This window comes from Hemibagrus wyckioides, linkage group LG18 (genome assembly GCF_019097595.1).
Source record: "Hemibagrus wyckioides isolate EC202008001 linkage group LG18, SWU_Hwy_1.0, whole genome shotgun sequence".
NCBI lineage: Eukaryota > Metazoa > Chordata > Actinopteri > Siluriformes > Bagridae > Hemibagrus > Hemibagrus wyckioides.
The window spans coordinates 17,130,978-17,144,225 of NC_080727.1; the positions used below are offsets into that span (position 1 = coordinate 17,130,978).

The 13,248-nt window shown below is 38.1% G+C and overlaps 1 protein-coding gene across 1 annotated transcript; it reads left to right on the forward strand.

The window, feature by feature from the left end:
* Window positions 1–2,110: 2,110 nt before the first annotated feature.
* On the forward strand, window positions 2,111–8,267 carry LOC131368732 (V-set and immunoglobulin domain-containing protein 1-like). The gene is made up of 7 exons (XM_058414817.1): window positions 2,111–2,268; window positions 3,781–3,941; window positions 4,856–5,063; window positions 5,670–5,825; window positions 6,928–7,044; window positions 7,235–7,364; window positions 7,946–8,267. Exons 1-7 carry the CDS (start codon window positions 2,226–2,228, stop codon window positions 8,001–8,003), a joined length of 873 nt encoding a protein of 290 aa, XP_058270800.1. The 5' UTR covers window positions 2,111–2,225; the 3' UTR covers window positions 8,004–8,267.
* Window positions 8,268–13,248: the final 4,981 nt, after the last annotated feature.

Sequence of the window (13,248 nt, forward strand, 5' to 3'; positions counted from 1 at the left end):
TCCAGACGCTCTACCTCTGGTTGCTTGGTGTTTGTCACTGCTGCTGGGGATAGATCTGCGTGGACATCCTGTGACCCAGGGGACTGCTGTGGATAGAAGCTCTTGGAGACTATCTCGCCGTCTCAACTGCTGTTGCCTCAGTCAGCTTTTAGCAGGAAAGAATTAGTGCTAAGTCAATAATGAACTCAGAAACTACACTGACCTATTAGTTCCTAATTATTTACATTATTTACTGTCCAGTGTCACCCAAATGAGGATGAGGTCACCTTCTGAGCCTGGTTCCTCTCAAAGTTTCTTCCTCATATCATCTCAGGGAGTTTTTCTTCACCACTGTTGCCTTTTCTTCACCACTGTTGCCTCAGGTTTAGTAACTTAGCTTTAAACTTTATAATTTTTATTCTGTTACACTTCTATAAATCTGCTTTGAGACAATGTCCATTGTTAAAAGTGCTAAATCAAATTGAATTTAATGTGCACTCCTTGATCTGTTTTTATGTATCTGCGCTGCTTAAAAACTCGTATCAGATTCTTCTGTACAATAATGATGTCAGTCAGTTCCATGTACACATTATCACACGCACAAATTCAGACAGAAATGTTCTCTAGTGTTCCCCCCTGTCTGGCCAAGCTCAGACCTCGCTAAAACACACAGCTTTATTTACACGTGGGAGAACTGGACACACCCTGGTAGCAAAACAAAAGATCAGCACTGCTAGGTTCACGTAGGCTGGGGAGTCTTAAATCTGTATTATTCTCTCTGGACATTCACATGGTCTATAACATAATGGTCCATGGTCATATTTAGACCATAGTATAACTACAGAACCTGAGACAGTAGAGACTGAGCAATAGAGGGTTAAGGGCCTTGCTCAGGGGCCCAGCAGTGGCAGCTTGGTTTTTTGATAAGATAAGGAAATTTTCGTGCTAGTTAAAAAAGATAATATAAAAAACATTGAGAAAACAACAACAAATAAATTTGGTATAAATGCACATGGAGACATACTGGTGTTTAAACAGATATAGGATTATTCTGTTTAACTTTATAAACCACAAAAACGACCATTTATTAGTCAGCACTGAAAGGATTTTCCCAAACTTCGAGTTTTCTCTCATTTTTGTTTTTTATCAGTGAATTTTGTTGCCTTTGGCTCAGAAACCGCTAATCAGAATAAAAGATGAACGGATGATGAATCGTGACCCTATACGACCAAGTGCCTTCTACACTCTTCTACAGTAATATCCCACTACAAACTATTTTCAGCACTAATCAACGTTTAATTCAAACTTTTATATAGCGTAATAAAAAACGTGAATGTCCTTGAAGTCCTACGATTAATTTCCACCGAAACTGGAAAAGTCAGATAAGCACACAGTGTCTGCAGTAGACTCCAAAACACAACTATACTGATCTCCAGAACCTGAACACCCATTCCTACACTAAACCTGTCTCTGTCTCTGTAGACCAACCAGAGAACCGCTCTCTTCGGTTCACATTTATATAAAGACTTTTCCTCCATTTTACATGTCAGTCTTCAGTGAAAGGATTCAGATTTGCTCCAGTGATCTGAGTTAACCATTAACCGCTGGTGTGTGTGTTTAATCAGCTCTCGCCACATTAGAATGAGTGGATTTGGGCGTGCGTCATTACTCACACTGTTTGATAAGAGTTTCTACCTTTTTAAGTTTGTAATGTAAAATAAAAGCGATGGGTTTGAATCTCTCCGTCTTTCAGCATGCTGAAGTGAAATTGCATGTGTGCGTGTCATGTTTTTTAGACAAATCTAAATGCGAGATGTTTTATAAATTCGTGAGGGACGCATCGATGATTACGGTGATGCGGAAGAAACTAAGCGATATGATGACAATTAAAAAAAACCAACAAAATTATATTCTAACCCGAATATATAGCATCACAATCATGTCAGCATCATGGAGGAATAATAATACGGTAAATCTTAATATTTATGAATCCAAAATTTGAAATCTTTTGTGGTCAAAAAGAAAGAAGAAAGTGGGGCAGACGTCAGCAGGCGTGCACGGGCAACGCGAAAGCAAACTCAAACACTAAGAGCGACTGTTGATTTGTTGGTTGGTGTTGGTCAGGGTGTTGGCTTTCAGGGAAAGATAAGTTTGGTTCAACAAAAAAAGAAAATCATTGTTCCAGAGTCAGAAAGCCGTGAGTTCGTTAGAGTTTTCCGCTCTCAACATCTTCAAAACATCTAAACATGTCACCCCTCGGGACTATTGTCATGTTGTTAAGTATTGTAGGTGAGTCATTTCTCGTCAGAATGATAGCTTTTGTTGTTGATGATGATGATGATGATGATGATTGTGGTAATTTTATCACCGGGATCTGGACGGTGTTGGGAAACGGATCGATTAAATGTAAGCTGTTTCTGATGTAATTCTTTGTTTTTCATTGTTGTGTTTGGTTTTCCGTAACATTCTGCCATCGAGGCAGTCCAACAAGTCAACATTTGCGGATTATTCTAATAACAAAACCTAGTTTTTACCGAAATCCAATTTTCAGTAAACCAATTTTGAAGATCAGTTTGATCAGTTGATTATTTTTGCTTTGAAACTAACCTGTGGAGTTAAAGGTTTAGGATTAAGCATTAATCCTGGACAGAAAGACTAGTCGTGTCCTTTTACTGAACATTTTCCCCATATGATCAATTATAGTGATTTACACCAACAAAAGAGTGTAAAGAAAAGATCGATGATGAAAATAATGAACTTAAAATAATAAAATATTTAAAAAAAAAACAAATCACAGTGGTGCTAACTTTAGTTTTCTGGTTTTATTTTTACTTTCGAATGCACTAAAGGTGAAATTGAACAAATCTTATATATTTTACTGTATAATATAATGAATTTGGAAAACTGCTCAGTCTAGAAGCATTCGATTGAAACATATTTGCATTTATAGAAGTGTCAATTGTATTTTTTTTTTTAGTCTCTCCTGAAACAATATACTAGATACACTATGTCGCATAATGTTTTAGTTTTTAGTTTTAGATTAGTTTTAGTCCAAATTATGATGAAAACACAAATGAGCCCTGCTCCTAGCATTACTACACAACGTCTGTGTTCAAATGAAGTGTTTTTATGTTTATCTAATACCTCTAGGGTTTGTTAAATCATATTAAAAATAAAGAATTTTTAAAGCTAGAATTAAAAATATTTTTAGGTCATTTTTTTTTTTATCTGAATTTTGATAAATAAGTTTTTTAAAACTTTTTAAACGCACCAGACTTCACTTTTTTTTCTCTTTTTTTTTCATTCTTTTTACTGATTACGAGAAAGACGAGGCGTCAGTAATCTTCACAGGAAATCACACATCCTGCTGCTGTACTGCTCCAAAAAAAATCTTGCACATAATTATTTTTCACTGGAAGCTAAAACTGACCATAATTAATCATCAGAGGATTTCAGCGTGAAGGTCACCTGAGATGTAGAAGTGTAACCTGTGGGGTTTTTTTTTTTCCTGGTGGAACTTGGGATTTGAGAATATTTCTTTTCTATCCCACTTCCTGGATCAGGTCCCAGGAGGAGGGCTTTTTACTGTTTGAATATAAACAGGAGGGTTTGAATAATGCAATCTTGAATCTCAAGACGAATGAGGTGTTTGTAGTTTTGGCGCTTTATTCATTTCATTCAACTCAACACTAGATTCCTCATCAGTCGTACCCTAAAAATTATTATAAAATATTATCTTTTATGTCTCACAGTGCAGAAAACTTAAACACAATTTACACATGTTCACTCTGTACCCTGTAGGTGGCACTGTGTCCATCACGGTGCAGGTTTCTCCAAAGGTTCTCAACTTGACCATTGGTCAGACTGCAAAACTTGGTTGCAATTTTCTCACCAATCAGCCCTTAAACAACCTCATGGTCCAGTGGTCCCTCTACCCGTGGCGCTCTGAGACTCCAGTACCGGTGAGTTTCACAGTCAGCAACATTGCTGTTCTAACAACATGTCTTTGTCATGTCCCACTCCACAGTGGTGGTTAATATGAAGCTCATATGAAAGTGGACACTGAGGACTGTCTCATAAATATTTCTGTTTTTCCCTAGCCTACTAGGGGCATTATATTCATAGAAAAGTTCCAAAAAAAACTTTTTCCACAATGTAAATGTTGATATCAAACCCATTTCTGCTCTCGGAGATGCTCCAAGTTGCTTGTTAATCTAAAAAGCAGCTCAAATTTGATCTTCATCTACTAAAATTCTGTGTAAGGTTATCCAACAGAGGGAAAAACACAGGTCTCACACTGAAAGCCAACAGAGTCCTGACTCATTTTATAGCAGACTCACAGCCTGAACATCATTTGATTCTTTATACTGATAAAATATGCCTCATTTCAAGTCACATTTCTATTCCAGCAGTGTGCTGGTAAACAGGATTAACAAAGGTCACTAGTCTAGATTTCAGTACTGTTTTGCACCTGATCTTAAGTCCTCTGATTTCATTTTAAGCAACGAAAAGGTTATTTAATAAAAACCAGACGCAATGATAATTATTTTTTGGTGTGTGAAAAAAGTTCAAACATCGAAACATGAACTAAGTAAAGAACAACACACAACAGAACAGACAGAGTGACTCTTTATAACGCTTTATACACTGTGGTTTGTATTAAATTGTGTTATTAAACATTAATAACACATGTTAACACACGTAAGGTAAGAATCTCGGTATTACGAGGTATTCTGAGGTATTACGGATAATTCTACTTTAAAATTTTCTCCATGTCAGTCACAGACATTGTTCTTTGTTCACAGACTTTTTATTATTATTATTTTTTATTTGTTTTATTTTTTTTATTTTTATTTATTTTTATTATTACTTTCAGGTGTTCTTTTACCAGTCAGGAAATTACGTGATCGGTCAACATTTCCAGAACAGGCTGAAAATCCTTTCGAAAATGGGAATCGACATGAACGCGTCCATCTCCATCAGCAACATGCAGACCGCAGACGCCGGAACCTACACGTGTGAAGTCCGCAACCTCCCCGACATCGATGGCATCACCGAGGCTAACTCCAGGGTTCATGTGTTTGGTACAAAAACTTCATGTGTATAGTGCAAATTGTATATCTTTTTCGAGTTCATATTCTCCAAAAGGCTTGCACACTTTGATTTAAAGATTAAATTATGATTAGGGTTTAAAATCTCTCCAGCTTTTAGCGGAACCGTGTGAGAGTTAATGATTTCTGCCAGTAAATAAGAGGCTGGAGAGATCTGATAGTCGTATAATTCAAATGTATGTCAGACATCATTTTCTCAGACGTTGAGGAATTTCTCCTGACTTCCTGCTGACCTCGCTGAGTTACACGCGAAAGGAAATATCCGACATGTTCTCTCATAATATAAGAACTATCTGGTTTCTGTTTTCTGTCTCTTTTTTCCACTGCAGCACACGTCTGTGTGACTTGTCATATATACCACACGTCTATGACTGCTACACTAACATCAAAAGAAACAAAAAAATGACGTTTAGTCCATAATATTATCATTAATAGTGCTAATAAATTCTGATCGATCATGAAGATTGTACAAGTGTTTTTCAGAAACAAAAGAACGATGCTGTACGTCTCATCTGATGATCTTGTCGTCTCTGTACTTCACTGTAACGCTGTAAAACGTGTGGTTTTTTGTCATCGTAGAGACGCCGTCGCAGCCGTTCTGCGCTGTGCACGGAGACGTGGCGACGGGTCACCTGGTCACACTCACCTGTCACTCAGAGAAAGGCAGCCCCTCTCCCAACTACACCTGGACCTTGCTCGATCAGGGGATCAGCAAACAAGTGAAGGGCATTACAAGTGCGTGTGTGTGTGTGTGTGTGTGTGTGTGTGGTGTGTGAGACAAAGAGAGAGATCGAGATCTTTTTGCAACCTTTTCACTGGCTGTTCTTTCAAACATTTTGTTTCACCGCATTTGGCTTTGACTCGCTAGCTAACTCACGCTAGCTGCTTAGAATCACAGCATTCATTATTGCTAACTAGCCAGCTGGCTAACTAATTATCCATAACGTATCATATATATACTTGTCATAATTCTGTATAAGCTCATGTTTTATCCAGGTTACAAATATGAATAGATTTATTAAAAACTTCCTGTGAGAGTTTCTTGCTTGTGAATTCTGATAGGGCGAATTTCCAACGCAAGATCCAGCGGTTACTGTATAAACAGCGAAAAGGCAAGCCTGCGCTCACGCTAGCAAGCGACACAAGTTGACACGCGTGTCGTTTATACGTGTTGGTGAAAATGCTACCATTGTGGATTGTGGGCGTGACCTGTCCAGCTTCTTTTTTTTTAAGTTGTAGTTAAACCTAGGGAAAGGTCATTTTGCAAATGTAAAGGTTTCTGGGAACAACGACCTTTGAATTATCTTTTAAATTTGTTGTTTCACCAAATTAAAACAAAATATCACAGAATTGAGGATTTTCCGTATTTACAATTTTTTTCTCCTTTGCTGCGTTATTAGCTGCTGTTGCAGTTCAGTGGCTTTGTCATTAATGAGTCTGAACACAGAGCTTTATATTAATTATTATTATTAATCACTGATCCAAATATACGCTCAGCGTCCAGTTTGTTAGGAACACCTACTTATCCAGTCACCCGATCATGCCGCTGCTCTGTGTCTGTGATCTGAGATGTTTTTCTACTTACCCTGGTGGTAGAGGTGGTTATTTGAGTTTCCGTAGTCAGCTCACACCGGTCTGCTCTGACCCTCTCCCATCTCTCATGTCTTCACCTTCTCCATTCTGACATCTGATGACATGAACGTTACCGTGAACTCGTATCTGCATGATTCTGCGGTCTCATGTGACACAAGATTGGCTGATTGAATAATTGCATGAATGTGCAGGTGGACATATTTATTTTTCTGACCTTTTGCTCTCTTTTTTTTTGTTGCTGTAGATGTGAATACCGGGGTCCTGTACATCAGGAACATTTCTCAGTTTGAGTTTGGAAGGTATCAGTGCAATGCCTCCAACATCGTGGGCTACTCTGTCTGCACCATTGATCTGAACTCAGGTAGCTTCTGTGTGTGTGTGTGTGTGTATACGGTTGTGCACTTTTACACACTGCTATACAGCTTCTCCTACATGAAGTGAATTTTTTAATGACGATTCACGACACATTTTAAGATTCATTCGCACACTCGATCCAAATGACAGAGTCGTTAGCGTGAGTGTTAATGAGCTTGTTAAATCTGGTTGTCCAGACATAAACGACGCAGCCATCGCAGGCGCGGTGATTGGAGCCCTGCTGTGTGTCGCCTTCATCGTGCTGCTGGTGTGGTTCATCGCTCATCATCTGAAGAAGAAGAAATACAACGCAGCCAAGGCTAGCGAGTGAGTCTCCTACTGACAAGATATAAAAAAAAAAACATTTTCTTAAATATGATGTGTCAGGTTCCTGTTAAATCTGTTTAAGTGCAGGTCTAAAAATATCTTTGTGATAAAAAAAAAAAAAGTCGGTAATTTGCTTCGGAAATCTATTTAATCCTTGAATACGCCGTTTTTCATTGGCTCATGATATCATCAGCAATAAAAGAAGATTTTTAAGAGAATTTTTACATTTCTGCATATATACACACGTTACAAATATTTAGATTGAATCCTTCTGAACACGTGATTTAATAGACTCCAGAAAAAAAAATCTGATATTTCTACAAAGAAAAATGTTAACACAATAATATCACAATACTGGATACTTTGTTGTTGTTTCTGTTGTTGTTGTTGTTGTGCATTTTTCACATTTCTAAAAAAAAAAACCCAAAAAACATTCTGATTTTAAATAAGAAAAAGAAATTCTAGATTTTCAGCGACTTTTATTTTTCGCCAGATTTGACTTCAATGCTTCTTTTAAGTTAAGAATAATCTGAAAAGTTCACAAATGCAAAAGATTTAGTTTGTTTTGTTTTGGTTTCCAGGACACAAGCTGCGATGAACTATAAAGCAGTCCCTCCGCAAGACACCGTCACCGAATAACCACAGAGTCCCAAGTTTTTATACCATTTGTTGTTTGTGCATTTTTTTTAAACTATCGATAAACAACCTGAATGATGTTTCTGTAATTTTGGAAATTTTTTAGAAGCACTGACATCGCCCAAGGTTTTATATCAGTGGGGATTCGGCATTGATGCAGTACTGTCGATAAAAAATCGAGGACTTTTTATTTTTTTTTCTACCAACAAGATTTTTTTTCTCTTGTTTATTGCCTGATTTTTGCCGATTAAAAAACATTTAAATTGACTGAATTATTATTGATTTTCATTTCTGGATATTACTTAGTTCACATGGTTAGTTAACGCTGTTAAATTGTGGAAATGCATGCATGCCTCAGAAATATAGAACAATCTCAAATGAGCTAAAATTAGTTTTGTTTGTTTCCAGATTTCAAGAATTAAGATTTTATGTGTCACATACACGATTACATACAGTGTATAACTTTCAGTGAAATGAAAACTCAGCCTTCTCCTCCTTAAACTGTATATGTAAATAACATTAAAATCATATTTCTTCAGAAATGTGCAAAAAATAGTAATGTCAAAATATGCGCCTATGTTATACGTTGTAAAAGTAAAAGTGCTGAGCTTCAGGAGAATCTTTATCAAGTGATTTACTCATACCTGAGTCAGTTCTCGAGCGCTACTTTCCTAAATTAACTAATACTATTATTATTAATATTACTGTAAAGTGCGCCTGTATGGAGCATACGCAGGCCATAACATTAAATCCACCTGTCTGATATCATGTAGGTTCTCCTCGTGCCGTCGAAGCCTGGACTCCACAAGATCTCTGAAGGTATGCTGTGGTTTCTGGCATCAAAACATCAGCAGCAGACACTGTACGTCCTCTAAGCTGTGAGGTGGAGCCTCTGTTAACTTCAGAATTACATTTACATCATTTGTTGGGTGTTCTTCTCCAGACAAGTTTACAGAAGAGCTTTGAAAATTCTATCAGTGAAAACATCGATGCTGGTTTACTAGCTAACAGACTGATAATGCCATCAGTCCATCACTGGGAGGAAATACAGCAACTGCTAGTTTAGGTATTTTAGGAAGGAGTAGGTGTTTAGACATGGTTTGAAGGCAACCAGCTGTTCAAACATCTAGGAGACGTTCATTCCACCACCTCGGGTCCAGAACAGAGAAGAAGAGTCTTGATGGGAATCTGGAGGGCCTGGAGGGTTTCTGAAACATGTTGGCAGTGTATGCATCATCCTGCTGAAAGACACCACTGCTTCAGATTCATATTCACCTCACCTGTCAGATGTTTTAATCTTATGGCTGACTGAATAAAGTCACAATTTATGGCATAAATAAATAATCTGTTGATTTAAGATGCAAAATAATTGTAACATTCGCTTGCATGATAAAAAGCTCAGGATTCTATAAAGCTAGTCTCCAAACTTTAGGAGAAATTCAGAGGTCCATCACTTCATTTATTTTTTAATAATTCTCAGATGCACTGCATGAAGATTTAAAATTATCATAACAATTCCAAGTAAATAACATTTGGGATATTCCTGAAAATGTCAGACATGACAGTAAAACGCATCACTTACTAAATGGCACGTGACACATGACGTGTGGCAAAATACCCCGAGTGTGCTGGAAAAGGGGGAAATACATAGATGGTATAAAGGAACAGGAAGCAGATGTGCAGAATCACATCATACACACCATCACCCACTTCCTTTCACGGTTCGACTCGGCCTCCTCCCACACCAGGCTGCTCTCTCCTCTGTTATTATAGTATGATTCTCTGTTATTAAAGTCCACACTGGTAATAGGTCAGTATATTCAGACCTGATCTTTAAAAATGAGCAAGTAACATGTAAAAGTGTTCTGAGATGTACTTTTGATAGCAGGTGTTTCTGAAAAGGTTTGTGGTGTGCCCTAGCTACATTTCAGAAGCCACACAAAAGACCTGAAACTAGCACAACAAAGTGGAAGTTTTAAAAGGGAAAATAGTCTTCTCTTCTTTTTTTCTTATCTTTTGTGTGAACAAGAAGGTCAACCTACTGATATTACCTTCTTTATATTTTTCACGTCCCACTCGCAGGCTGTAAAGTGTACAGTATCTTAAATACATCTCACACACTGTCTGCACTCACCCTTTGCATTTGCTTGTGAATGTTTATTAGATTTGATTCCAGTTATTTGCTATAAAACACGATCTTGTGTGTATCTCAAGGTCATTTTGGATTTAAAGAAATGCTAGGGATCCATTGAAAAATAATCAAAAATAATTCAAATTCTCACCCGAGATCTCAGGTGTCTTGTTTAGCGTGTTTAGCGTGCTCAGTCCACTGCTGTTCACTTTGTAGACTCACGACTGTGCAGCAATGCACAGCTCCAACCACATCATTAAGTTCGCCGATGACACGACCGTGATGGGTCATACAGAGAGGGAGGTGCAGCGGCTAACAGCCTGTTGTAGAGCCAACAACCTCTCCCTGAACGTCTACAAGACTAAAGAGATGGTTGTTGACATCAGGAGAGCACAGAGTGACCATTCTATGCTGTTCATCGACGGATCCTCGGTGGAGATCGTCAAGAGCACCAAATTCCTTGGCGTTCATCTGGCAGAGAACTTCACCTGGTCACTCAACACCAGCTCCATCACCAAGAAAGCCCAGCAGCACCTCTACTTCCTGAGGAGGCTGAGGAAAGCCCATCTCCCTTCCCCCATCCTGACTGTGTTCTACAGAGGGACCATCGAGAGCGTCCTGAGCAGCTGCATCACTGCCCGGTTTGGGAACTGCACCGTCTCGGATTGCAAGATCCTTCAGCGGATAGTGAGGACAGCTGAAAAGATCATCGGAGTCTCTCTTCCCTCTATCACAGGCATTTACACTACACGCTGCATTTGCAAGGCTAACAGGATTGTGGATGACCCCACGCACTCCTCACACACACTCTTCACCCTCCTGCCATCTGGAAAGAGGTACCGGAGCATTCGGGCCCTCACAACCAGCCATCAACACCCAGGACTGAATTGCACAAAAAACTCTCTCTCTCACACACACTCACACACACACATACACCCAGAACTGTACAAGACTAAAGAGAACTGAACTGTACAAAACTCTCTGTCTCTCTCTCTCTCACACACACACACTCTCTTTCACCTGTGTGGACACACACACACATAACTTATATTGTTCACTCTTTATTGCACTACCTCAAACCCTGTTATTATTTCATTATGCTGCTATGTTTATATTTATGCCTATTTCTATTTGCACTACCTCAACCGCTGCTATTCTGTACATCATTTCATTTTTATTCCATTTCATTTTTTACATTTCACTACACATGTTCTTTTTCTTTCGGCGCTAAGTGTCTTGTTTTTGTGTTGTTGTTTTTTCTCTTTTGTACCCACTGTTTTTGCACTGTATTGTCTTTGCACTGTCTGCACCCAGTTGCACACTTTGCACTTTACGTGACTAGGACATCAACCTTAGTCCTAGCTCTGTGTTGGGTTTTTTTTTCGTATTTGATCTTTATGTTGTATGTTTATGTAGCACCAGGGTCCTGGAGAAAACGTTGTTTCGTTTCACTATGTACTGCGTCAGCTATATGTGGTAGAAATGACAATAAAAGCTTCTTGGGTCTTGAATCTTGAATTTGTATTTATTTCGTTACCTTTATTTCAACTTCAGTCAGCAGTCTAGACTGTTGCTGTTGGCCTTTGAACAAAACATCAGAAGTGCTCCTTAAGTAAGCATTACACAAAGACCGGGAATTTTTCTGTGTCTCACTTTCAACTTTCAGTTCCAACCGCAACATGCTGCACTCTTTGCATTTTCTTAGTAATTCATTAGTGATGCTGCGATAAGAAAATGATAAAATCTAACTCAGTATACAGTTTCCCTTTACTTTTAGAGCCTGTCAGCATCACTGCAGAAAATTATGAAGACCTGAACCAGCAGGGACAATCTTGGTCACGATATGTGCAAAAAAAATCTGTGGAAAGTGGACTTATTTGAACCTGAGTACTTAAGAATCCACTTCCTGAAGAAAAAAAACATGCTAAATGAGAGTTGCTACCAGAAAAGAAGAGCATATTGTTATTATTAACTGTTATTGATTTATCCGTGTGTAGAAACACAGCCTGTTTTCTCCGAATTCATTTTTCCAACCTGTGAGGATGAAGGTCAGGTGTGGTGTCAGTGTTGGGAAATGAAACTTGAGTGAAAGTGTAGCTAATATATAGACGTTAAACTCTTACTTGGTTAAAAGTGAAGGGATTCAGCTGCAAAGGGAAAATCTTTTCAAATAGAATAGAACGGAATAGAGTAGAATAGATCTTTATTGACATTAGACTGTTTAGCAGCTTACATTACCTGGTGATGTAAATAGAAATAAAGGCATAAAAATGAAACTAAAGGAACACAAGAAACTTCGATTTTGAAACCTTTTAAACAAGCATTAAATATAAAAAGTCAATATTTAATGTGAGAACTGCCTTACTTCTTATTTATTGCTTTTGAACGTTAGACTGAAACTCAAGTGTAAACTGGACGCTATAGAGGATAGTAGCACCGAAGCCCTCATTCACATCTCCATACATTTTAAATTCCATTAAAATACTAATGATCTTTTTTGTAACCATATTTTTTTGTTGTTGTTATTTGACAGGTATAAGCCTCTGTTCCATCGATTTGCTCAGCTATCCAGATGTTAATGCAGATGATAATCCTCACTGTTGAATTTAGCAACATAGAGTTATTATTGCAGAAACATGGCCAAACATGGAACTGCAACAAGCTCTAATAAATAGACGCCCACTGGGGCAGGAATCATGCTGCTGCTGAACGTAAAACATTTCCACAGTGAATCTGTAAGTTTGATCGCATATAGTGTGTGTGTGTGTTTTTTTTTTAATGACCTTTAACACAGTGAAAGCTGACTCAATGTTTTTCACTGTTTTGGCTTTCTAAATGTTTCAGAACTTTTGTGTTGTTTTTCAGATGTTGGGCTAAAGTCCTCTATTTCTAATCTTTAGTGTGACGGAAAATTTTACAAGGAGAAGTTGTTGGTGAGGTTCTGAACTTCTGTATGTATGACTAGAAGTTGTTTGTGACTAAAAAATTGTTGTGACCAGAGATTGTTCGCACAGAATATTAAAGGGACCGAACTGGAAAAAGGGAAAGAGCAAATCTAAGCCTGTTTGATATACCCCCCCCCTAAAAAAAAACAGGCACTGGGCCTGGACACACACC